The sequence below is a fragment of the Sebastes fasciatus genome, chromosome 6, assembly GCF_043250625.1.
Source record: "Sebastes fasciatus isolate fSebFas1 chromosome 6, fSebFas1.pri, whole genome shotgun sequence".
Classification (NCBI taxonomy): domain Eukaryota; kingdom Metazoa; phylum Chordata; class Actinopteri; order Perciformes; family Sebastidae; genus Sebastes; species Sebastes fasciatus.
Genome location: NC_133800.1, coordinates 29461540 through 29488674, shown reverse-complemented (window position 1 = coordinate 29488674; position 27135 = coordinate 29461540). Strand labels below are relative to the sequence as shown.

General features: G+C 38.2%; 2 protein-coding genes across 2 annotated transcripts; one reads left to right on the top strand and one right to left on the bottom strand.

The window, feature by feature from the left end:
- Positions 1–435: 435 nt before the first annotated feature.
- Positions 436–14759, top strand: fam47e (family with sequence similarity 47 member E). Its single transcript, XM_074639098.1, has 4 exons — positions 436–912; positions 13192–13540; positions 13739–14085; positions 14186–14759. Exons 1-3 carry the CDS (start codon positions 878–880, stop codon positions 13796–13798), a joined length of 444 nt encoding a protein of 147 aa, XP_074495199.1. The 5' UTR covers positions 436–877; the 3' UTR covers positions 13799–14085; positions 14186–14759.
- Positions 14760–14942: 183 nt separating this feature from the next.
- LOC141769724 (uncharacterized) lies at positions 14943–26396 on the bottom strand. Its single transcript, XM_074639097.1, has 22 exons — positions 26289–26396; positions 24948–25096; positions 24441–24616; positions 24239–24348; positions 23854–24160; positions 23697–23755; positions 23158–23268; positions 22977–23058; positions 22629–22748; positions 21247–21441; positions 20667–20903; positions 20397–20565; positions 19579–19731; positions 19062–19174; positions 18562–18720; positions 18133–18225; positions 17905–18033; positions 16551–16678; positions 16150–16212; positions 15870–15937; positions 15322–15475; positions 14943–15078 (listed from the first exon to the last, which is right to left on the bottom strand). The coding sequence occupies exons 5-21, from the start codon at positions 24127–24129 to the stop codon at positions 15360–15362; spliced, it is 2271 nt and encodes a 756-aa protein (XP_074495198.1). The 5' UTR covers positions 24130–24160; positions 24239–24348; positions 24441–24616; positions 24948–25096; positions 26289–26396; the 3' UTR covers positions 14943–15078; positions 15322–15359.
- Between the last annotated feature and the right edge of the window lie 739 nt (positions 26397–27135).

Below are 27135 nucleotides of genomic sequence, written 5' to 3'. Positions count from 1 at the left end.
TTTGGCTGATAATAGCCTACTTGTGCACTTTTACTTAAGTTAAATAACGAATGCAGGGTTTTACCTGTGGAGTATATTTACATTGTGGTATTACTACTCAAGCAAAGGGCTTAAATACATCCAAGTTATATTTAAGTAGTATATTTCAGCATTACAGATGATGGTATAGCATAGTGCTGTGGTTCAGGCTGGCATAAACTAAACTGCAAATGTGCTAACAAGGAGAGCCCCCTAGTGCTCATATAGTAGGGCCCATATAGAGGACATTTGATTAATTTAATCACAATAACCTTTATACAATCTGTATAAGATGAGGTAAAGCTTGCCTAAAACTACAATGCCTACTGCTGTAATGCAATACTGCCACTCAAACAACACACAACAGCTGTAACCACATAGTTGAACACTATAAATACACCTAACTTCATAGGTAATCATATACCACCACTCATACATACACTTTGGCTATCTATACTCCTCCATTTAAAGTCCACACATAGCCTGAGAGCATACCGGAAGAATAACACTGATTTAAACGGAAACATCTATTTTAGGTGGATGTGTATTCCTTAAACAAGACGTGTTACTGCTCTGCTAATAATGGTCGACTGTAAATGTAGATGTTTATGCGTTTAATTTAATGTAAACCGGTTATTTAACATCCCCTTTTCTCATAAAATCCAACACCCTCCTCCACAAGAGTCTCCACTGCTGGTTACCATGGGTACCAAGAAACAAACTGGTTACCAAGTAACAAACATAGCTGTGCAGGTCGCGAGCCAGACTTTGATTCTCAACCGTTGCAAATGTGACGTTAAAGAAGCTTTTTTGCTGTTATCATTATTAATTATTAAATAAATTATATTAATAACGAGGGATGGAGACAAAAACCACGAGGCCCATTTTCCCATGGTAAGTGACATTTAACGTCTTTATGTCTCCATTTTTGCTAAAGAAGTTAATTTCTTGGGTGATTTGTTGTTAAAGTAGCCTACCAGTGTTGGAATGTAACTAACATAATAAGTAACGCTACTCAAGTACTGAACAATTATGAGGTATTTGTACTTTTTTTTCATTTCAAAATGTATTTCGAACATGTAGAATACAAAAAAAATTAAATATAAAATAAAGAAAAAGAATGATCATACCAACAAGTGGACAGTCAGAAACAAGTAGTATTTACAAACAATTAAAAGTATAAGAAAAATAAATTGTCAAACACTTGATGCCTTGTTTTACATATTCGAAAAGGAGTTAGAGCTGTTCCTTTTCAGAGTCCCCTTAAGGGTGTAATTTTACTGCTAGTTACTGCTAGCAGTACAGTAATACTAGTATTTTTTCTTTAGGCTACGTGCACACCGCAGTAAAAAATTAGCCAAAATCAGTTTTTTTTTTGTGCATATGTGAAATCAAAAATGTCCGAAAAAAAAGTCTGAAAAAAAAGATCTGAAACAAAAGATCTGAAAAAATGTCTGAAAAAAAAGTCTGAAAAAATTCCGAAAAAAAATATCTGAAAAAAGTCTGAAAAAAGATCTGAAACAAAAGATCTGAAAAAAAGTCTGAAAAAATTCCGAAAACAAAAGATCTGAAAAATGTCGGACAAAAAATATCTGAAAAAAAATATCTGAAAAAAGTCTGAAAAAAGATCTGAAACAAAAGATCTGAAAAAATGTCTGAAAAAAAAGTCTGAAAAAATTCCGAAAAAAAAGATCTGAAAAAAGTCTGAAAAAATATCTGAAAAAAAGTCTGAAAAAAAGTCTGAAAAAATTCCGAAAACAAAAGATCTGAAAAATGTCGGGCAAAATGTCCGAAAAAAAATATCTAAAAAATGTCCAAAAAAAGTCTGAAAAAAAGTCTGAAAAATGTCCGAAGAAAAAGTCTGAAAAAAAATATCTGAAAAATGTCCGAAAATAAATATCTGAAAATACATATCTGAACAAAAAAAAGTCGGACAAAAAAAGTCTGAAAAAAAGTCTAAAAAAAGTCTGAAAAAAATTATCTGAAAAATGTGGGGAAAAAAAGTCTGAAACAAAAGATCTGAAAAAATGTCTGAAAAAAAAGTCTGAAAAAATTCCGAAAAAAAATATCTGAAAAAAGTCTGAAAAAAGATCTGAAACAAAAGATCTGAAAAAAAGTCTGAAAAAAAGTCTGAAAAAATTCCGAAAACAAAAGATCTGAAAAAAGTCTGAAAAAATATCTGAAACAACAGATCTGAAAAAAAGTCTGAAAAATGTCCGAAGAAAAAGTCTGAAAAAAAATATCTGAAAAATGTCCGAAAATAAATATCTGAAAATAAATATCTGAACAAAAAAAAATCTGAAAAAAAAAATCTGAAAAAAAGTCTGAAAAAAAATATCTGAAAAAATGTCCGACAAAAAAGTCTGAAAAAAAATATCTGAACAAAAAAAAGTTGGACAAAAAAAGTCTGAAAAAAAATATCTGAAAAATGTCTGAAAAAAATGTCCAAAAAAATTATCTGAAAAAATGTCCGAAAAAAAAGTCTGAAAACAAATATCTGAACAAAAAAAAGTCTGAAAAAAAAGTCTGAAAAAAAGTCTGAAAGAAAAGTCTGAAAAAAAATATCTGAAAAATGTGGGAAAAAAAGTCTGAAAAAAAATATCTGAAAAATGTCCGAAAAAAAAGTCTGAAAAAAAACATCTGAAAAAATGTCCGAAAAAAAAGTCTGAAAAAAAATATCTAAACAAAAAAAAGTTGGACAAAAAAAGTCTGAAAAAAAAAATCTGAAAAAAAAAAAGTTGGACAAAAAAAGTCTGAAAAAAAATATCTGAAAAATGTCTGAAAAAAATGTCCAAAAAAATTATCTGAAAAAATGTCCGAAAAAAAAGTCTGAAAACAAATATCTGAACAAAAAAAAGTCTGAAAAAAAAGTCTGAAAAAAAGTCTGAAAGAAAAGTCTGAAAAAAAATCTGAAACAACAGATCTGAAAAAAAGTCTGAAAAAAAGTCTGAAAAAATTCCGAAAACAAAAGATCTGAAAAATGTCGGGCAAAATGTCGGAAAAAAAATATCTAAAAAATGTCCAAAAAAAGTCTGAAAAAAAGTCTGAAAAATGTCCTAAGAAAAAGTCTGAAAAAAAATATCTGAAAAATGTCCGAAAATAAATATCTGAAAATAAATATCTGAACAAAAAAAAGTCGGACAAAAAAAGTCTGAAAAAAAGTCTAAAAAAAGTCTGAAAAAAATTATCTGAAAAATGTGGGGAAAAAAAGTCTGAAACAAAAGATCTGAAAAAATGTCTGAAAAAAAAGTCTGAAAAAATTCCGAAAAAAAATATCTGAAAAAAGTCTGAAAAAAGATCTGAAACAAAAGATCTGAAAAAAAGTCTGAAAAAAAGTCTGAAAAAATTCCGAAAACAAAAGATCTGAAAAAAGTCTGAAAAAATATCTGAAACAACAGATCTGAAAAAAAGTCTGAAAAAAAGTCTGAAAAAATTCCGAAAACAAAAGATCTGAAAAATGTCGGGCAAAATGTCCGAAAAAAAAGATCTAAAAAATGTCCAAAAAAAGTCTGAAAAAAAGTCTGAAAAATGTCCGAAGAAAAAGTCTGAAAAAAAATATCTGAAAAATGTCCGAAAATAAATATCTGAACAAAAAAAAATCTGAAAAAAAAAATCTGAAAAAAAGTCTGAAAAAAAATATCTGAAAAAATGTCCGACAAAAAAGTCTGAAAAAAAATATCTGAACAAAAAAAAGTTGGACAAAAAAAGTCTGAAAAAAAATATCTGAAAAATGTCTGAAAAAAATGTCCAAAAAAATTATCTGAAAAAATGTCCGAAAAAAAAGTCTGAAAACAAATATCTGAACAAAAAAAAGTCTGAAAAAAAAGTCTGAAAAAAAGTCTGAAAGAAAAGTCTGAAAAAAAATATCTGAAAAATGTGGGAAAAAAAGTCTGAAAAAAAATATCTGAAAAATGATAGCGGAAAAATGTCGGAAAAAAAGTCTGAAAAAAGTCTAAAAAAAAAGATCTGAAAAAATGTCCGAAAAAAGTCTGAAAACAAATATCTGAACAAAAAAAAGACTGAAAAAAAAGTCTGAAAAAAAGTCTGAAAAAAAGTCTGAAAAAAAAGTCTGAAAAAAATGTCCAAAAAAAATCTGAAAACAATTTCTGAAAAATGTCCGAAAAAATATCTGAAAAAAAATATCTGAACAAAATAAAGTCTGAAAAAAAATATTTGAAAAAATGTCCGAAAGAAAAGTCTGAAAAAAAATATCTGAACAAAAAAAGTCTGAAAAAAAGTCTGAAAAAAAATATCGGAAAAATGTTGGAAAAAAAAGTCTGAAAAAAAATATCTGAAAAATGTCCGAAAAAAAAAGTCTGAAAAAAATATCTGAAAAATGTCCGAAAAAAAAAGTCTGAAAAAAAGTCTGGAAAAAAAAGTCTGAAAAAAAATATCGGAAAAATGTCAGAAAAAAAAGTCTGAAAAAAAGATCTGAAAAAATGTCAGAAAAAAAAGTCTGAAAAAAAAGATCTGAAAAAATGTCCGAAAAAAAGTCTGAAAAAAAAGATCTGAAAAAAAGTCTGAAAAAAAAGATCTGAAAAAAAGTCTGAAAAAAAAGATCTGAAAAAAAGTCTGAAAAAAAAGTCTGAAAAAAAAGATCTGAAAAAATGTCCGAAAAAAAAGTCTGAAAAAAAAGATCTGAAAAAAAGTCTGAAAAAAAATGATCTGAAATAAGTCTGAAAAAACAAAACAGAAAAAAAAGTCACCAACTACACCTGTCAGATTAATGTAGTAGAGTAAAGTACACAGATTCTCTCTGAAATACAGTAGTAGAAGTATAAAGTAAAGTAAAAAGCATAAAAGTACCTCAAGATTGTGCTTAGAATTAAAGTATTTGTAGACTTGTAGATGTGGACACTGCCTGGCATACCAGCAGTAATAAAGATGCTTAAGTATCTCGGTGTCTTTCACTTGATGATTTACTGTGTTTATGTAAATGTGATGGATTATTACTTTCATCATTTATACGTTTGCTCACCTGAACTGAACCAGTGAGAGGACGGAGAAATAGACGGAGATGAGGGGAGGTGAGAAATACTTAGAATTCAGAGGAGGAGGAGGAAAGGGGAGAGGCAGAAAGGCAAATATCACTGCAGGCATGGACTGCTATTTAAAAAAGGCACTGAGCTGCTTCATTTAGACCCGTGTATGTTCATGGCAACGGGCAGCAGGATGATGAATTTCTGTCTATTTATTTAAGATTAAATACCTTTGAGGTACTCGTTATCAGCCTGTCGCTAAGCAGAGAGTCAAAGAGGCTAGGATAACAAAAATACACTGTTAGCATGAAAAGACGATTTTGTGCTTTCAGCCACTATTTTACAAATGTCGTGAACATAAGCATCCCAGATATTCTGTAAAAAGTCTGTATTAATGATCAAAACAATCAAATTTAACAAAACTTGGATATGGTTTGCAGCAAACACAGTAGACCTGCAACTACTACTACCTTTGTGAAAGTTCAACAACTAGCAGAGAACTTGATGTGCGTACCAATACCCATAATACCATACTATTTAGTATGTCCCAATATCATAGTATGTCTAATACAGAATGCCAAAAATACCAGGATGTCCTACTACATCCGGTCGCATTTTGCAGTATGCAAGCTAGCATGCTTTACTGGCTATTCTGACCCACAATCCTCTGTGCTGCAGATATATGAGGGAGAGGTCAAAGTTCAAGGCACAGTGTTTTGACAAAGTAATATATCCTAATTGTATGCATACTGCATGCAACAGTACGTACTTTGTAAGGGCAGCTGTACTAAAAGTAAAAAGAAAAAGTGTGTGATTTGGAAAGTAGCCTCAAAAAGTAGTCCCTTTTACCTGGAAACAGGTTAAAGGGACTACTTTTTCAAACTGCACTGTGATGCTGCAAAATATAATATCACTAAGAACAACAGTAGGCTTCTCTGTACAAATACAGAAGGATATATTTGAAGAATCCAGTTTTTATAAGGTTCTATCCAGCTATGGGATCCCACCAGAATAAACCCAGTTATGAAACAACATCAAAAAGTAGCCTGAATTATTATCAGGCCCTCTGTAGAGAGAATATAAATTGTCTTATCTTCTCCTTTTTTCGTCAGAGATATGACACAGTGACTGATCTCCAGTCAAGTGCAGGCTGAGTGTCCAACTGGCAAAACATAAAGGAGGATATAAAAAGACAACTCGGAGAGCAACGTGCATGCAGTTGAAATAGAGACGCATTTCCTGCTCCAATGTGGAAAAATGCTCCAGTACAGAAAAAAATCTGCTTATGCTCAAATTTAAAGTGAAAAAGGAAGGGAAACGGGAACTGATGGAAACCCGCTATTCATACAGAAACTATAGCTGTGGTGCTCAGCAGCAACTATGACCTTATTACACTGTCTGGGGGTCATGCTCGACAGTACACTATCATTCCAAACTCACATCAATAATGTCACTCGGTCTGCATATTTCCATCTACATAACATTAATCGCCTTCGCCCGTCCCTCACACCCAGGTGTCTGCAACCTGCAGCTCTGGAGCCACATGCGGCTTTTTAGCTCCTCTCCAGAGGCTCCCTGTGGATTTTTAAAAGAAATTAGTGGAAATGAATAACAGTTTTTTTGTTTACATTTTCATTTTTATTTATCATTGTTGTACGTCTATGGTACGACAGTACGACGGAGTATTAAGGCCACACTGAGGAAAAAAAATAAATCTGAGATTTCGAGAATAAAGTCATAATATTAGAAAGTAGTAATTTTACGTGTTATTTTCTTTTTTTCTCGTAAAGTTATGACTTTATTCTCGTTATATTACGACTTTTTTTCTTGTAAAATTATGACTTTATTCTTGTAATATTACGACTTTTTCTCGTAAATTTATGACTTTATTCTCGTAATATTACGACCTTTTTTCTCGTTGATCATGACTTTATTCTCATAAAATTACGACATTTTTCTCGTAATATTACGACTTTTTCTTGTAAAGTTATGACTTTATTATCGTAATGTTACGACTTTATTCCCATAAAGTTATGACTTTTTTCTTATTGTATTACGACTTTTTTTTCTCGTTAAGTTATGACTTTATTCTCTTAATATTACTACTTTTTTCTCGTAATATTATGACTTTATTCTGGAAATCTTCGATTTTTTTCCCCTCAATGTGATCCTAATACTCCGTAGTACATTTGCTCTTTGGCCCTCACTGCATTAGACTTACTGTATATACTATATACTTAGACTATAGGCTGTGTTACCTTAATCACAATGCTCAAATGTTTCTTTTTTCTTTTTTGCCTTAAATGGCTCTTTTGATAGTAAAGGTCGCTGACCCGTGCTCACACCCAACAGTACCGCTATTCTCGTTCACACCCTGGATACATTTATTTATTTATTTAAAAAGGATCCCCATTAGCTGATACCAATGGCACCAGCTAGTCTTCCTGGGGTCCGAAATCATGTACATTAATTTATCACATACATACTATATACAACATCACATTTGTGTTACACTAATAACACTAACATTTTCAAACATATATAAATTTCAAATTTCAAATTCATACACAAATTTTCCACAATTTCTTTTTGTTTTTTTTGTTTTTGTTTAGCCTCAAGGCCCATCATCAGGGAAAAAGGAACAAAGAAAACCATACATGACCAACACTGGACTATCGATCAGCTGTTTAAGTAATGTATTCGTAGATGGTATTTGAATGTGGATTTGTTAGAGGATTGACGGATGTGAAGAGGGCAGCTATTCCAGTGAGTGATGGCGCGGTAAATGACCGTCTTTTTTAAGGCATTCGATTTTGGGTGAGGTAACATGATTTGGCCATCACCTGCTGTTCTAGTGAAATGACTGTGAACGTCCCTGCATCTGGTAATTTGACTGTATAAAAACTCGGGTTTAGTAGAATAAATGCTGTTACTAAAGAATGTCGCTGTGCTTAAGGCAAGTCTTTTCTCTACTGGTAACCATGACAGTTCATGATGCATGCTGTCTGTGTTCGTTCTCATGGGGCAGTGTAACACAAGTCTTGCAGCTCTGTTTTGGGCAATTTGTAGTTTCCGCAGTATGCTTTTCGGTGCAGAAGACCATACAGGTGAGCAATAGTCCAGGTGGCTTAAACTTAAAGATTTAACTACTTGTCCCAGAACGTGTGCTGGAACATACGGAAGGCATTTTTTTGCCATGGAGATACCATTTCCCATTTTCCTGACAATTGTTTCTATGTGCTCGACCCATGACAGTTGATTGTCTATGGTTAGTCCCAGTAATGTGACCTTATCCACCTGCTGTATAGGTTCACTGTCCAAGTAGAGATTCATTGTGGGCATAGATGACAGCTTATGACTAGATCCAAAAATAATGGATTTGGTTTTTGAGATATTTAGTACCAACTTATTTTGTTTTATCCAATCGTAGACCAAGTTTAGGTCTGAAGATAGAACTTGGTCTAGTTCGCCGCTTGTATTTGCTGCGTAATACAGTGTGGAATCATCGGCGTACATTTGTATACTGGCTTTATGCAATACAGATGGCAAGTCATTTGTGAAGATGGAGTACAGGAGAGGTCCAAGACAGCTGCCCTGCGGCAGGCCACAGTTAAGCCCTTTACTGTTAGACATGCTGCCATTGTAATACACCCTTTGTGTTCTGCATAAAAGATAATTCTTCATAAATGTGATTGCACTTGATCTAAATCCATAACGTTGTAGTTTATTAATTAAAAGGTCATGATCTATGACATCAAATGCCGCGCTGAAATCCAGTAACACTGCACCTGTTATCCTAGAATTATCCATCTCTTTTAGCCAGTCGTCTGTCATTTGCGTTAGTGCAGAACAAGTGGAGTAGTGATGTCTGTAAGCATGTTGAAATCTAGTGTACAGGCCATTACAGTCAAAGTAATCTTGTATTTGTGAATGGACTATTCTCTCCATCAGTTTGCTTAGTACAGGGAGAATACTGATGGGTCTGCTGTTCTGCCCAGTAAATGTTAATCTGCCATCTTTAGGTAAGGGAATTATTTTACCTTCTTTCCAAATACTAGGATATATACCTTCCATTAGACATTTATTTAATATGTGACATATGGGACCAGAAATGTAATCGGCTGAGAGACAAAGTACCTTACTGTCCAGCATATCAGTGCCTATGGAGCCATAATCAGGAAGGGCTTTTAACAACTTCCTTACTTCACTCTCATCCACACTGTTAAACTGAAATGAACAACTTTTGTTAATCATTATATTGTTACTTATAAGTTTGAGAGTATTGGAATCCATGCTGCTCATATTCTTCCTTAGTGCATCGACCTTATTCACAAAGTAATCATTAAAATAATTGGCTATGTCAAATGGTCTAGTCAAAAACCTGCCATCCGACTGAACAAAAGAAGGGCTCCCAGTTTTATTTCTCCCCATTATTTCATTTAAGGTTCTCCAGAGTTCGTTACCATCTAGTTTCACTGCATTTATTTTATTTTTATAATATTCCTTTTTCATGCTTTTATTCTGTTTTGTCACTCGGTTTCTCAATTGACAATATTTTAGTCTGTCTTCCACAGATCCTGACTTTGCTAATGTGGATTTGGCTTTGTCTCTGTTTCATAAGGTCTTTTAAAGACTCATTCAACCATGGAGCTGGTCTGGATTTGGCAGTATACTTCTTCATGGGAGCATGGTTGTCGACAATCCTCATAAAGATGTTCATAAAAATATGTAAAGAAGCCTCAGGCTCCTGTGTAGCATACACATCGGCCCAGTTTACATTCCTGACATCCTCCAAAAAACGTTCTGAGATGAATTTCTTATACATTCTCTTATTAATAATTTTGACACCACATTTAGGAATTTTGGTTCTCCTGGTAATAGCTATAATGTTATGGTCACTGAACCCTACAGGTAGAGAGACTGGTTTAGTGCAGCGCTCAGGAGCATTTGTGTAAATATGGTCGATGCAAGTGGCAGATGTATGACCAGCACTGTTAGTAAAGACTCTGGTCGGTTGAGAAATCATCTGTGATAGATTACAAGCACTGACTAGTGACACCATCTTCTTTTTCATCGGGCATTGACTTGCAAGCCAGTCAATATTCATGTCCCCTAATATGAAAATGTCACCATTCACATCTGCAGCTCTGTCAATTAGTTCACATAAGTCATTCAGATAATGAGTATCAGTTCCTGGAGGCCTGTAGCAACAGCCTATCAAGATTGGTTTTAGGTGAGGAAGATGTACTCTAACCCATAAGGATTCTAAGTTATTTGGCATGAGCTCAGCACATAGTGTTGCAGGAAAATTGTTTTTTATATATATCGCTACTCCACCTCCATGTATATTTCTGTCCCTCCTGAAGATGTTATAGCCATCAATAGATACCTCAGCATTCTGGATAGTTACATCCAAGTGGGTCTCAGACACAGCCAAGATGTGGATGGTGTTATTCTGAGTGAGATTGTTCAGTTCATGTACCTTATTTCTGACACTGCAGATATTCAAATGAGCCATAATAAGGCCCTTTGTAGGAGATGTTAACATGCTGAAAATCATAATTTGAAATATGTTCTTACATTTTTTAGGTTTGTATAAACTGTGGTGGCATTTAGTGGTTTGAAATGAATCACAGAAAATAATATGGAATGAGAGCGTTTGTTAGTCATTGTCTGTGTGGTTATCTCCAAGATGTTAGAATGCAGTAGAGATAGTAACCTGCATGGAATAATCCTACCTCCATGATAGTCCCAGCAGCAGGTCATTTATTCATCAAACTTGTCCAGTTCATTGCTGTCTCTTATAAGGAGAACTTTTGCTGCCTCTGGCGTCGATCCATTCAACTTAATGAATACTTTGCAATTCGTAGTCCAAGTCGCCTGGATCTTGTTTTGTTTTCTTAATATGCGTGCTCGTCTAGCGATGTCCGCGTTCTTCTTGGTGAGGTGTTCATTGCTGTACACATTAGACCCCTTTAGTTTCCTTCCTTGCCTGAGGAGCGCATACCTTTTCTTCCTGTTGGTGAAGCGGATTAATATACATCCCGCATTGATTACTGCAACTCCCTTCTCTTTGGTCTCCCTCTCAAAACCATCCATAAACTTCAACTGGTCCAGAACTCTGCCGCTCGCATCATCAACAGAACCCCCTCCGTTAATCACATCACTCCTGTCCTTCAGCATCTTCATTGGCTCCCGGTTAAATATCGCAACTGAATTCAAGATACTTCTCCTCACCTTTAAGACCATCCATAACCTCGCCCCCCCCCCCAGTACCTCTCTGAACTCCTGCATATCAACACACCCATCCGCACTCTCAGGTCTTCTTCTTCCATCCACCTCACTGTGCCACCTGGTCCCATGAATCCTCTGAACATACTGATTTTATACACTGTAACTTTGTTTTGTTAATTTTATTATTTATTGTTACCAGTTTTTTTACTCTGCTCAGTGTTTTGAAAGGTTTACTTATAAAGTAGGGGAGAGTGGGGTAAGATGAGCCAATTTTTACTTATGCTGTCCTCGAGGTTAGGAAAAATGAGACAGAAGCAGAATGAAAACTTGAACCTTAAATTCAGGATCTCTCCTATCAAATGAAATGATCAGCATGCATCCATCACAAAGCTGTCTGGAAAAAATGACCTTCCCAAAAAAAGTGCTCCTGTGGCTCAACTTGCCCCAGGTAAGGGGTAAGTTGATCCGAGTCAGTGGGTAAGTTGAGCCATCGTGGGGTAAACTGAACATCTGAGTTTTTAAGTTTAAACCTCAGCATAAGTGTGTTAACAAACAGTTTCACAGTTATGAACTTGTGAGAACAAACCACCTGTGAGTTTCAAGACCATTGAACAATCAAAATATCATTCAATATTCGACAATATTCCAGTCGTCAAGGTTGCAGTGAAATATGAACTGTTGCTCCCTCCTTGCAGTTCCTCCAGCCTTTTGAGGTTGAGGTAGCTCCTTCAGCACATCACTCAGTGGAAAAGATGCCTCATCCTTTTCCTTGAATACAAAGGTGGGCTTCTCACGTCAAGTGTTCCCCCGGATTCTTCTGAGAAATCTTGCACTCACTTCGTTGCCCTCCAGGCTCTCAACCAAGCCAATGTAATGGTAGCTTCTGCCTTTGGATACAAAGTTTACTATGACAAAGTCACCAACTGACAGATCTGAGATGTCTGATTCACTTCTCTCATCATTAGAACTCTCATGTTCAGAAGTGTCATCAAATGGGATGGCATCACACTCTCCTCAGAACTGCTGTATGCTGTGATTTTCGTCTTGGTCTTTGGTTTGACCTAGGCCTACCTGCTAAACCCTGCTCTTTCCAGTTGTTGGGGACAGGAAGGTTGTTCTTTCTGCCAATTCCAATGCCAGTTCACAGCATTTCTTTGGAGTAAGGCCATGGAACTGTTCAGCCAGCTTCTTGATATGGTCTGCAAGCTCCTTCTCTACCTCCTCTGTGAGGACCCTCTTTGCCTCTGCTGTTCCACTATAACCAACTGTTTTTACTTCCTTTATCTCCCTCTTCTATAAAGGTTAACACATTAAAAAATCAAACCAAGTTGTGTAACACTCAACAGTAATACCATTTTATACATCAGAGAATTAATTTGGTTAATTTATGGTGGGGTAAGTTGAGCCAGTGGCTCGGAATAATAGTAGAATATTAGTGAGCCAGTGGCTCAACTTACCCCATAGCCTTTGGCTCACTTTGCCCCATAGCTACCAATTTGGAAAAAATGGCCCAGTTTAGCAATTCAGGCTAACCTTTAGCGAAGGGATTAACATGGTGTTATATCTTAGTAAATCACCAACATGTATAATATATTTTTTTAGACCTGGATAAATTTGCTTTGACCTAACATTCATTATTCCTGACATGCAGAAAATTTACTTTGATAGGGAAAAAACTGTTTTTGGTGTAAAAAAGTACTTACTACTTCTCCCATGTGCTTAACTCCATCACAGCAAGATAGAAATGATGGGTACTTCCTGAATTTATGGTCACATGACAAAACATAATCACAGTTGCCAAGATACAGGGGGTGGGTCAACTTACCCACTGGCTCATTTTACCCCACTCTCCCCTATCCTTATCCTTGACTTGTGTTGTATCCACATTGTTTCAACTGATATTTAAGTATCTGAAACAGCTTTATGAGATTAGTAAAGTTATTTTTTTGTTAATCCTCAGGTACAAGGAGAGGTTGCAGACAAAGTATCTTAAAGCTTCAGCAAACAAGATTTCCTCCGTCGGCAGTTGTTGTCGTTTTGTAAACGTGAACCTCGATGACTTCAGTAGTTGCACGTCAGTCTTATCCGGGGACCACAGAGGTGTCTCACCGGTTATTTTTCAAGACACTCCAAACAACCACGACTCCACTCCAAAGCCTAGAAAGTCCATCTCTAAAGAACACGCTTGCTTTTCAAAGCAGAATATCCAAAAGCAGATTCGTAGAGAATACGTGGCTGCTGTGGAGGAGAAGCTCAAGCAGCATCCTCTGGCTATGTTCCCACATTATAAGGATCACATGACCCCAGAGGTGAGTGGAGATGACAGCCATCTGGACTACCAACGCTGTATTGTGCAAGAACAATGAAGCCAGTATTAACAATTATATCCTGTTTTAAAACATATTTACATGGTGTTTTTATTTCTCTGCAGTTATTTGATAAGGTGGTATCCGTTTTGGACCCAGACATGAGCGTAAACAGCTCCTCTGCACTTCCTACGCCTACAGGAGACCATGCGGGGGAGGCTGATGGAGAAAACTGTGCAGAGCCAAGTAAAGAAGAAGTGAACAGAGCAAAACGCAGAACTTCTACCGATAACATGCAAGTAGCATTAATAAAATCTAAATTACTTCGATCCAAGGATTGGAAAATAAACAACAGAATGTCTGTAATAATTTATTACTTCTCAATCATTTTCAAGCAGCCCTGAGGTCCAAAATCCAAGCACCAGCAACCATTATGTACTACACATGAATGGAAATGTTACCAGAAAGGGCCGGACGGTCAAAGTGAATCAACCAACAAGGATAGGAAAGTAGCCGCCTATCTTTTCAGCAGATGGTTTGCCTCTCTGGTAAGTTTGAGACACTAAAGACACTGAAAAAATAACATAAATGTTACGGTTTGTCAGACCTTACACAAGAACCATGATACAAGGGGACTTATGTTTGCAGGACGAAGAGACCGATGTTACTGAATCTGCAATACTGGGCCTTCAAGACTCTTCATCATCAACTTTCCCCATTCAAGTGGAGGACGCCAACGATTAATCAGGTCAAGAAGAGAATCCTGTCACAGCCACACATAAACAGGATGGTTTCAAAAGCCTCTTAGTCAAATAATGTACAAAGAGAGTAAAGTTCACAAAATCTTAAACCCACAAAGAGTGGTAAAATATCACTTTTGATGGCTGCTGATTAGAAAAATCCAAGAACACGTACAGTAAGGAGCTTTTGCCAGATCCAAACATATGATAAGACGAGGACTATATGTGAGACAGTTGGGTTGCTGACAGAATGAGGAGCTGAAACAGGTGTATGAAACCTTAGATGTGACAAGTTATGTAATCTCACAATGGAATACCACTGCCAAGGCTAAAAGGCGAGACTATACATTTAGAGGAGGGATTTCAAAAGAACTGTGTAAGGGTTTCGCAGCATTTGTATACAGGAAATGTTCTTTAAAACCAGCCTTTAGAGAAGCAGCAAAAGGAGAAGTGTGTCTGAAATGTGTTTGTTTCGCTAGACAAAGAAACATGGACAATTAAGCACTGTGTGTGAGCAGAGGTTTTATGTTTAATGGGTGCCTAAAATTAACTTGGACAGCCTATATAGATGCTGCATCATTAACTGTTCCTCCATACATGTATCAAGCTTGTTATACTGTGTGTACCGCCAAATATGAAAATATATGACACACTTTTTAAAAATTTGGCACAATTCCTGGTATGAAATAACAATTCAAACACATTTTTTAAAACTTTATTTAAACAATAAATTACAAAAATACACATGATTGGTGATTTCATTCTTCATCTGGGGAGCCTTCAAAATAAAAAATTTGCTTTCTGAAAGACAAAAAAAATGTGACACTATTGGAATTACAGAAATTATGATCAACGTTTACACAATTTTATGAGAAATCTGTGAGCTGCTGAAGAGCACGTATAACAGGGAAGTTTACTATTGCTGAACTGGATTTTGTTTCCTCATCACATCCTGACGCATCAGACTCGTGTGCTATGACATCTCTTGCGGTGCTCAATGACTCGGTGTGTGTGTATACATGATGCTCAACATTAACGACTTACTGATAAGAGGAGTCAGCCTCAGGTCTGTTGTGTCACTGTCAGCTGTTGGGGTCAGAGGTCAAGAGAGTGTGGACAGGTGACCTGCGGCCCAGTGAGAAAAGATGTGGGGAGGAAATGTACCTCGCTGCAGTCGCTTGACTCGAGAGAACACGGCCTAGAAAAATCATAATTTATATGTTAGAGAATTGAATATTAATGTTGACAAAAATCCACAATTTGTTTTATTTACTCGACCTATCTAATTATTTTCATAATTGATAAAATAGTAAAAAATGCCTAGGTGACATATTCAAATTGCTTCTTTTGCGCAACTAAACATCCCAATCACATAAAATTAATTTCTAATGACATAAAACACAGAAAAGCAGGAAATCCTCACGAGAATAGTTGCCAGATTTGTTTAGCAAAAATGACTTGAACGATTAATCAATTATTAAAATAGTTGCAGATCATTTTTCATGAAAGGAGTAACAAGAAAATGAAATATAGAATTTGGAAAAAAAAATTGCTAGATTGGACGAAAAAGAGAAGTAGTTGAGAAAACTCACTCTCACTGAAGGATTTGTCGTTGTTTATTTTTCCGTTGAGCTCGGCTGCCTTCGGGAAATGTGGCTCGCTGTACACAATGTATGCAGAAACAGACACACACATGATGACATCACATTACACAGCCTCCTGTGGCACTTTGCGGCACCGTTGCATGTTGCATGAGGGGTAAAAGGTCAAGTGGGAAGGTGGTGTGAGCATCTCGTAGTCTTGAGACTACTAAATCACGCTCAAAACATTCAAACAACAAAAGAGTTGGTTAGGTTTGGGCGCGCTCCCTACCTGCCGCAGGTTTTTCTTCTCAATCTGGAGTCAGCTTTTACTTCTTCTGCCTTGTCAGTGCTGCTGTGGGTGCAGGGGGGATATTAAAATATACAGTGAGGCATTAAACACATATGACATTCCATGAGTCCATAACAGATATCTTAAGAGTTTTTTTTAACTAAACAAGGTCAACAGCCTGTCTTTATCTTTTCATGATATAGTACAGTAAAAGCAGTGAAACACAGTGTGGTTAATGAAACCATTCATGTATGGAGCCCCCCTCCTCCTCCTCCTCCTCATCCTCCACTCCAAACGACTTCCTGCTCACTTAGCAGCATCACATGATTTTCAGATGTGACCTAAGCTAGCCTAAGAACGAAGCTAATCCTTGCAGTGTGTGGGAATGGAGACCGACGTACAATGTGGTTCCTTGCACTCTCTCCGGTGCGGACCTCCTCCCGTTATCTGTGTGTGGTCTGCGGTTCTCCGAAATCACTCCTCTCAGCTCTTTGACGAGAAACCTGCGCTCCCAGGCGGGGCTCTCCTGCTGGAGGAGAGGGGAGAGAAAGACAATGTCAATGCACTACTGCTGTGGTGGTCTCACTAGTATACAGTAAATAGCTGGTCTGATTAGCTTTAGTTTGAACCGAGAGACGAGGGAATACAAGATCTCACAAATATCTGTGACAATTAGCAACAAGATCTTTTAATCTTAAGTCAGTAAAAAACACACTATGACAGTGGAACACCACCTAAATTAAGAATATGGCCTAGTAAAGTTCAACCAATACTTGTGAACTCAAGCTACACAAGGTTTGTTTTCTTTTTTATACCTAAATGAGCTTTATTCTATTGTAGCGTTCTCAGTTGTGAAACAGAAAATGTTCCCATATACTCAGAACGATCTCCTGGGTGCTCTCAGTGTCATCAATAATGTCTTAACCAATTAATTGTCTATGGAGCAGCTCCACACTTTATACCCTCTGACATCATAAATTTGAGTTTTGGCAATTTCATATTTTTTGGTCTGTCTTAGACCAGTGGTTCTCAACCAATGGTCCTTAAGGGAGTTACAGAGGGTCCCCAGAAAAATGGGGAATAGTTGATTTTCACTATTTAATTCACTTTATTACATGGCTTTGTTGAATACTCGATTCTGATTGGTCAATCTGATGTCGGACTCAGACCGGTTTTGTGTCAAATTATTGATTTCTTAAGTAAGTAGCCATGTAATAAGCGGGATAATGTAAAGCTAGTGGGTCATGGTTGTGAAATTAACCCCTTCAGGACGATGCAAGACCCCTCCGCTTCGCTTCAGGGTTTATTTCACAACAATGACCGGCTCGCTGTACATTATCCCTTACATAGAAGTGAGCCCTATGTGAGTAAGAGTCATAGTTTCACTTCCTCCACGGATACTATAGAATTCTGTATAGTCATATCTAACAACCAAAATCTTTTCAGATTGAGGTCGATGAAACAAAATCTTATCAAATGGTGGTCTGTGACCTAATGTGTCTCAATTTAGGGGTCCTTGACACAAAAAAGGTTTAGCTCCCCTTTAAGACAAACCAAACTGCTTTGTTGAGGTGATTTACAGTCAGGTTTCTCTCCTTGCCACAGGAATGTAATGCCGTGTATGTTTTTGATTTAAAGGCCGAGCAGATGTGCTGAGCTTGTGTCTGTTCAGCCAAATAAACAATGATTCCCACATGCACTTGATGGGCTGGAACCGTAGGAGTTAGGCGAGATATAAGGAGAGCCTGGCTGTACCGTTGTGATCTGGGTGTTGGAGGCGTGCTGGGAGGAGGGTGGAGCGGTGAGTGCAGATGGGGACGGGGAGTTCAGGAGGTCAGGTGGAGGTGCATTCAGAGCTGTGCGCAAATTCGGACCTTGGAGCTCCTACAGAAAAGATTACATTCGTTACAACTCAAGAATTTTTGCTCAGCTTTAGCCCTATTCCTTCTTACAGATAGACGCTTTGTCTGTAATCAGCTCTACCTTCAAATCCAGGGCGTGTTGGAGTTTCAGACGGAAAAAGTCCTGCTCCTGCAGCTGGATGAAATCTTGACAGTCTGCAAAACTCTCTGACATCTTTGGGAAGATAAAGAGAACATAACACAATAACAAAGTGATGGACATAGAAATAGAACAGGACATTTTTGTTTTGTTCCAGAGGGAGATAATAATTGTTATTCTCAGAATGAAAAAAACAGACACAAAGCACAGAAGATGCTGTACATGGTCGGCACTTTAACCTTAAGGCCAACACTTCATTGTTAAAAAATATCATAAAAATGTGTGTGTACTGTTTTGACTTGAAACTTTGTACGTATTTCAGTCTGTCATCATTTTATCCAGGCTTCTCTTAACACCAGATAACATTTGGTGGCGATATAATGATTAGAATAAAAAGTAAATGAGCTCCACCTTGTGAAGGATTGCCTCCAGCTGGCCGATCCGCTCCCTCAGCTGTTTATCTTTGGAGTGAACGGCCTCCAGCTCATTACCAAGTTGTCTCTTCTCCTCCCTGACGAAGGTAAGCTGCTGGAGCTGACGCTCGTTCTCGAGGCTCTGGTAGCGTTTCTCCTGGATAGGATTGGGAGAGTCGACAGAAACGAGGAACAAATGGTGTTGACATGTGAAAATGCTTTTTTGTGGGACTGGGCAAAGTTGTCCCAGTACAGAAATTTGGTGTCAAAGAATAAAACTAAAACTCTTCAAAACGTCCTCAAAGACTTGATTTACGTCTAATAGCCACTCTGCTTCAGAAGCATCTGAACTTGCTCAAATTAAGTTGCTGTTGAGGGGTCTCTGCTCGCCGTAATTGAGTAACATGAACGGTTCATATCTGAAGATCTCAATTCGACTTCATTGGAGAGAAGCCGGATGATCTACAGAAACGCTGGTACATTAGTTGTTTTTTTTACCTGCTGCAGTTTGTCCATAATCTCCTCTAAATGTTGGATTTTGCCCTGCAGGGAGTCGACCTGCTCTCTCCTGGCAGTGATCTCCTCCTGCATGTCCATGGCTACTTGGAGGCCTGAGGTGGAAACAATCCCACAAGACAAAGCGACAAAGAGTCAGAAAAGGGGCGAGGAGGTGATATAGAGAGAAAGAACATCATGTACATAATATATGTGATTTGTAAATCACAGAGCATTAATCTTGGACAGGCTTTGAACATATCACGGACATATGTTCATGGTTACACATATCAGATTATATCTCTCAGACTGAAATACAACAGAGGATATATTAATATTTGCAATTTTATAATTTAGTAATATTTTTTTGAGTTGTCTGCATTCCTAGACTTAACTACGATCCAAATAAATCACTCTTATCTGTCCACTTGATCCCAGACTGGATGTAAATCAGAGAATGTTTCTTTGAACATGAGATCTTTTAATTAAGGCTCAGTCTAAATTATCTCATGGATCTAACCGTGTCCGTCAGCTCCCTCCAGGGTCCTCAGGGTGCTCCCGACCTGGTCCAGCTCGTCATGGGCGTTTCTCAGCCGACTCTGAAGCTTCAGCACCGCACCCTCGTGCTCCTCGTTCTTGCAGCTGTGGAGCTGCTGCAGCTCCTTGTGCTCCTCTGAAATCGTGCCCGCACAAACACATGCATCATGTCCACAGAGAGAAACACACTTTAACACACACAACAATGGAAGGGCTTGGTTGACAATGAAAACATACCAAACGTGGTTCTTTGTTTTGTTTTTCAGCACAGCGGGACAAGAAGATCATTTGATTTGGCAGAAAGCTGTGAGAGCTGAACTCTTTCTAGGAAGAGCACTGTGTAATTCCTGTTGAATGAAAGGCCTGGATGCACTAGTATACTGTCCAGAGGTAACATGCTATTTGGTAAAAGTCCACATAGAATACTATATAGTGTGGTAATTAATAAACACATGGGTATTGTATTATCCAGGAGGACTACCAAAGAATATTGTGATCTCCACATGCTGGAAAAGTAGTTCATTTTATTCTCTACTGTCTTTTTCAAGTCGCGACTCCCCAGAATAATCAGGGTGGTGTTCGTGACCCCCCCACTCGGTATAAACAGCTGTTTCTACGCGCCTCCCCCTGCTGATTTTGAGTGATTATTGTGAATGTTATTATTAATAAATGTAGGATAACTATTTATTCATTCATTCATTATTATAGTGAGGAAAGTGCAGTTTAGCTTGTTTTCATGACCACAGTTTTGTTTATATGATGGATATTGATCTCCTGTGTGGTGATGCACATTCAACTCACTAGTGAGGGTGAGAAACTGCATGCGCTGGACCTCCAGCTGGATGGTGAGCTGCTGTTTCTCCAGAGTTTCCTCCTGGACACGCTGACTTTGTTCAGCCACAGAGGCCTGCAGCTGCCGCCTCTCGTGCTCCGCCGCAGCCAGGTCTGACTTGTGCCGGTCTAACTCTGCCTAATCAGCATAAAGAGCGGGAGGTTAGTGGTATGAAAGTCAATAAGAATAAAAAAATCAATTGAAGGCTTGATAAGGAAAAGTTTTACTTCAAATCCTACTTCAATAAAGTTTTTGGCCACATTTCTGACCCTGAGCTGCTGAAACTCCAGCTTGTGCTGGTTTAGCTGGTTGCTGAGGAGGCTGTTCTCCTGGTGAAGGTCGTCGATGGTGCGGCTGTGCATCTGGATGTTGCTCTCTATCATCCTCTCTCTGTCATGCAGCTTCAGCCTCAGTGTCTCTCCTTCTGCATGCAGAGTCTGGCAGCAGCTTTTGGTCTTATCCAACCTGGCAAGATGCTAGAAAAATCAGCTAAGTTCAATGACCTATCAAAATGGACACATAGTTACTGGATCATGGTTTATATATAATCTTTTTTTTTTTTTTTAAAGTAATTTTTTTGGGGGCATTTTCCATTTTATTGAGAGGACAGTGGATAGAGTCTTGGAAAGGGGGGAGAGAGAGAGTGGATGCGGAAAGGGCCACAGGCCGTATTCGAACCCGGGCCTCCGCGGTCAGGACCAAGCCTTGATACATGGACGCCCGCTCTACCAACTGAGCTAACCCAGGCGCCCGGTTTATATATAATCTAATTAGTTATATTATAAACCACATAATGCATGATCTCCACTAGAACATTACTTGCTGGGCTTCTTGCTGCCTGAGCCGGAGTTCCTTGTTTTTCTCCTCCAGGAGTTCCTGGGATTTCCTCCCCTCCTGGGTCCTCTGCTCCAGCAGGGCCTGCAGGCAGGTTGTCTCCTCCCTGGCCGTCTCCAGCTGTCCTCTCAGGGCCTTTACCTCCTCCTGGAGCTCACACCGCTGCTGCTTACCGCACCTCTAGAGGATAAAGCAGGAGGCCCAGTGGGCTGATTGTATTTAAAACGACAAAAAAATAATAATCTTTTGACAGTGTGAAGAAATATGATCTCAATGATGGGAGAGAAACTGGCTTGACATTTCATCTTGTGTTATTGTTGGATGGTTGACTGACCAAGCATGCTCTACGTTTAAGCCAACCCTTCTGAGCACGTACACCTAGTTCTAAGCCACATGGTAAAATATAACTAAAATGAATGAATAGGTGCCTTGGATTTTGGAACACGGACATGAACCACTTGAACTCTACATGGATTGAGTGATCAACAGGTGACTAGAGCTACTCGCGGATTCCAATGGGTTTTTGTGTGGATCCCTCTTTTCCTACGGTGCCAACAAGGTACTATATTTTCTGCCTTTTGGTCATTATGAGAGGTGAAAGAAGTTTGACATTGCCCAGCAAGGTGCAAATCAATGTTGGGGAATATAAACTGCCGACTTAATCTATAACCAATGGACCATTTGTGACCAATTTGTGCAGCATCAATAACTGCAACGGAATGGGTAATATTCATTAATTGATAGCCTCTAACTGCCCAAACCAACTCACTAGCTAACTAACTAACCACTGTGGCTTTTTAAAAGACATTACCCTATTGACTAATCATAGTACACATACACTGCTTCATTGGCTTGTACATGTACGTATGGCCTCACAGTAAGGATGAACCAAACCTTAACATGACTACATCTACGACCTTGATTTCTACTGTTGTAAATTTAAAAAAATCCAAATAGGATCAAATAGGGCTAAAATGTATTGGGTAAAAATTGTTGCCATATGATACAGATGTCCCCTATCGAGAATAACTGTATAGTGGACATTATTAGGACAGACGGTGTAGCCTCAGTCAGGAAAACCTCGACCAGTAATGCCCATCCCCTAACCAGAGCCTCCACCTGAGCCTCCCAATCCTCTTTGACTCTTCCCACCAGTCTCTTAAGCTGTTTTACTAGCAGATTACACGCCTCCACTTCTTTACGTTGTAAGTAACATCTGAACTACATGATGTAAAGTCAAACTGACACTTCAGTTTCCACTTTAAAGGGTGTTCTTTAATGTAAACATGCATTTTTATATGAGGACTTTGGGTATGATAACAACAGACAAAATGCTGGTTTTCACAATCATGGCTTTGTTGCAGCACCTTAAGTTGGCCAAGCTGGGACAGAAACTCCTCTGCATGTTGTAAAGATCGCTCTCTCTCTCTCTGGGCGTCCACCAGCTGGGACTGAGTCTGAATGAGCTGCTGCTCCAGACTACAAACCTACAATGTCACAATTCAAATGTTATTTTAGTTGTCATTCTAGTATAGGAGAAGTTCCATCAGTGTTGCTTCTCCACATTGTATTTGTCTAATCTTCACGGTGGTCTTACTGATCTACACATCTAGTGAGGTGGATAAATATGGCTGGTTAATATTAACGTTTAGCAGCCTCAGTATCTCATTGCTTACGTTATACTGCTCATAACATTTTTGTACACTCTTCCTTACCTTATCTTTATGGCTGCAGAGGGTTGACTCAAGTTCATTGACCTGACACTGGTGCAGTGATGTCTGTCTCTCTGCAAGTTTCCTGGGCATAGAAATTATATATATATATTTAGTAAAGAGGCCTTAGACTGCGAACACTCTGATAAAACTGGCATGAAATGATTTTGGGAAGAACACTTACTTTAGCAGCTCCAACTTGACACTTAGGCTGACACTGTTGTTTTTTGATGAACTGAGTTTATCAGTCAACAGCACCATCTCCTGGCCAAGACTTGCAATCAAGTCTTCCATTCTAGGACAGAGTAATGTGAAGAGTAAACACTGCTATGGTAGACGTACTATACTTACGATATACAATGGAGCGTGGCAGATAACAAGCATACAATAGTTGGAAGGGATGGAGTAAAAAAAAACACACACCATGATTTGATGTGGAGCAGATGAGCAGCTGCAGCTCCAGGGGGCATTCTGGATTTTCAATGACTATTTTCCAAACTAAAACTACACTGACTGATAGAATTTAACCCAACGATGCTTGTATTTCTATCATATATAACAAAGAAAAGAAGCAAATCCTCACATTTAAGAAGCGGGAACCTGAGAATATTTGGCTTTTTTGTTTGAAAAGTGACTGAAATGATTCTATAATCAAAATAGTTTTTGATTTATTTTCTGCTGATTGATTAAATGACTAATCACTGCAGCTCTCTATTAAATTACCTTTCTTTTTGCTTATTTACGCCACTGCTTTCCTCACGCCCCAGATGTTTCACTGACTGCTATAAAACAGATGAAAAATATATCAGGATGAAAGGATCATAGGATGAAAAGTGAAAGTCACACTGAACATGTTCCGTAACTGACTTCTAGTACTTACCAAAAAAGGTCTCTCTTGTAGCTCGTCCGTCTGGTTAAAATCTTCGGTCAGCTTAGCAGCCGGTGCCGGGTGTCTTGAACTAGTGGCGACGTTAGAACTGGTGATGGCGTTGTCTCTACTCTGAGATAATCGTGAGTACATCTCCTTTACATTTCGTTCCAACGTCTCTACTTTCCTGTTAAGTGCCAACGCCTCATCCTCCGTCTCGAGCAGCTTCTGGTCCTCGGCCCTTTTGATGTTTTGGAGCTCCTCCAACATGAACAGCATCTTTTCCATCTGACCAACGTGTGTCCTTGAATCCTTCAATCTACAAATAAAAAGATCTGTGGGTCAAAGTGATTTAGAACACTTATTTACAGAAGTACAATTTCATCAGTGTCTTCACCTGAGGTCAGACAGGCCGTCCTTCTCCTTCTGGATTTTATACAACTTAGCCTGCAAGTTCACGATGGCTCTGTCTAAACTGGATGTCTCTTGTTCAGGTTGATCATGTTTCTGTGTTTGAGAAGATTAAATAATACATTACATAGAGAAAGCATTACCAATTATGTAATTCAGACAGCATCAAACTAAATAAAATTATGAACCTTGTTGAGCTGCAAGTCAGACAGCTGTTGAAGACAGTCATCTATTGTATTTTCCAAAACTTCCTTTCCAGGAGAGCTGATATCCTCTTGGTTTAAACTATCCAGATCACAGACCGGGGGCTGAGTCACTGCCTGCCGGTGGGTTGAAAGAACACTGGAATCTTCAGGTGAGTCATCTGCCAAAAGAGCAAAGGAAGTTTAAAATACACACTGTATATGTTGTCAAAGTTAAGGGTTGGTGGAACATGCCTTTGTGCAGCAGATACATGTTGGGCTTTTGCTTATGTTGAATTATTTTTAAAATACTTTGCTTTCCAGTGTTTTTCCCCTACCCATCTGTATATCAAGTCTGTGATTCATATTTTAGATTAACCTTCAGTTTTTCCACTTGGGGTGGATTTCAGTCATTATGTCATAATGTGGGTGTTGTGAAAAGTGAAATACTTATTTAATCTGTCTGGCTGCATTGACACAAACAAAATGTTGCGTGACACTGCTCATACTCACAGACATTAAACCTGTGGTTGTGGCAGCTTCGTCCAGGTGAGCTGCGGTTGCCATATGTGCAGCCAAACCTCTCCAAGGTTATTTTAGTTGCATTTTCCACCTCTTCCTGAAGCCTCTGTGTTTCCTTGGTGCGCCTATCAAGCTCCTCACTGTATTCAAAAAAAGAGAAGAAATTAGGAGGGATGGAGAGTATAATTCATAGAGACATAGCACTGTGGAACAGCCTTCCTTTAAATATCAAGTAGAAAAAACAAGCGGGACTTTTAGAGGTCAGCTCGGGGCTTACAGTATTAATGGAGTAAGGTGAAGGGTTATTAATGACATTTTATTTGAGCCATCACTTTGTTTTTGTGGTATTTACAGAAGTGTTGGTTAGATTGGACTCATGTGATTTGGTTTTATTGTGATACTATTGTTTATTATATATATATATTACATGTTTTGTCTCCCTTTTTTATAACTTGGGACTGTGTTATGTTGTCCCTTGGATTGCCTGTTTTGTAGATCCATATTTGAATCAAATCTAAATAAGTATTGAGCTAAAGCAGTGGCTGCTCATGAGTTGGGAGTTGAGCTGTCCTAGGTCTGTCCTGGGATGCCCCCCGACACAGTGGAGGTGGTGGGAGAGAGGAGGATGATGGCTAAGCTGTCATCCATGATGGAGAATGACTCCCACCCCATGCAGGAGACCATCTCAGCACAGGAGAGCTCCTTCAGTGACAGGCTGATCCACCTAAAGTGTGGGAAGGAGCGCTATGGCAGGTCCTTCCTTCCTGCAGCTGTCAGACTCCACCACCAGCACTGCTCCCAGTAGACCACTTACACACCAAAAAACTGACAATCACCTGATATTTTCAGGTGGAATTTCATTTCATTCTCACTGTGCAATATCATTTCCACTTGTGCAATTTTGTTAATAGTCTTTTTATTGTCAATACTGTATATACTGCTCCTATTTTTATACTTCCTTCTATTTGAATGGTTCATATTTTGTTACACTTTGTTTAGCTCTTTTTTTTTTACTGTGTTAGCTGATGCAGCTTGTTTTTTGCACTATCCCCTTTGCTGCTGTACACTGCACATTTCCCCACTGGGGGACTAATAAAGGAATATCTTATCTTATCTTATATTACATGTTTTGTGTCGGTCTTTTTTATAACTTGGGACTGTGTTATGTTGTCCCTTGGATTGCCTGTTTTGTAGATCCATTTTTAAATCAAATCTAAATAAATATTGAGCTAAAGCAGTGGCTCTAAATTGGGAGTTGAGCTGAAATATCAGATGAGCAAATGAGCTGATTGCTAGAAGGCATTTTGGTATTGCATGAAGACTTTAAGATACCTCAATTCATCCAGTGTCAGGCTGTTAAATCTCAGCCGATGAGAGGCGTCATGTGTCTCTGTGAAGAAAGTTGAAGTGACTTTAAGAACTGAACAATTCAATAACAGTAAGTCTTAGCAAGTTAGCTAACAGAGATTCACCCTGCCTTAACTAACTGTAACTTACCTGTTGTTCCTGCTCCTGTTAGTTTTGTGAGCGCCATTATTGTCAGAAAGCCGAATAATCTGAGGATCTAAGGGCTGAAACCCCGATGACATCTCTGTTCATTACTAATCAAGCAATCAGTGTAGTTAACTGTTAGTTAAACAGTTAAGTTAACGTTGGTTTCACCTCCTCGAAGCTAACATCAACAGCCAGTAAACTAACGTAAACTGTCGTTGAACGCAACGTTCCATCACCATGGAAACATCATCCGAGGCTACCTCCTAGCTAGCGATGCTATCACTCATTTTAGTGTATCTTGGCGCTGATAGTTAACTTAGTTAACATTGTTTGACTTGCTAAATTAGTCGGATATTTTGTTAAGCAAATGTGATATTGAAATTATAGCAAAAAGTAACGTTAGCGCCTACTCTTTTAAATAATCCGTCAACATCCGCTTTTACAGTTTGTTTATGACGCAAGCACGCAATGTAAATAGAGATGTGTCGGTCACGAACGAGCCGGTTCAAAGAGCCGGCTCTTTTAAGTGAACGACACGAGTCGGCTCCTGTCCCAGAGAGGTTTTTTTTTTTTTTTTTTATTTATTAATTCAAGGCAGAATGATAGGACGATCTTCTCCGCGCCACGGGCATTCCATGTAGTGACTGTGACTGAATGTTGTGTTAATGACGTCTGTGCGACCAAT

Bases quoted from the DNA above. Each gene is read 5' to 3' on its own strand.
- fam47e (XM_074639098.1), top strand. From the start codon at position 878: ATGGAGACAAAAACCACGAGGCCCATTTTCCCATG. The intron at 913-13,191 runs GTAAGTGACATT...GTTAATCCTCAG, and splicing joins ACGAGGCCCATTTTCCCATG to GTACAAGGAGAGGTTGCAGA. The intron at 13,541-13,738 runs GTGAGTGGAGAT...CTACGCCTACAG, and splicing joins AGGATCACATGACCCCAGAG to GAGACCATGCGGGGGAGGCT.
- LOC141769724 (XM_074639097.1), bottom strand. From the start codon at position 24,129: ATGGAAAAGATGCTGTTCATGTTGGAGGAGCTCCAAAACATCAAAAGG. The intron at 20,904-21,246 runs GTAATGTTCTAG...TGATTTTTCTAG, and splicing joins GGCAGCAAGAAGCCCAGCAA to CATCTTGCCAGGTTGGATAA. The intron at 20,566-20,666 runs GTAGGATTTGAA...TATGCTGATTAG, and splicing joins TGGCCAAAAACTTTATTGAA to GCAGAGTTAGACCGGCACAA.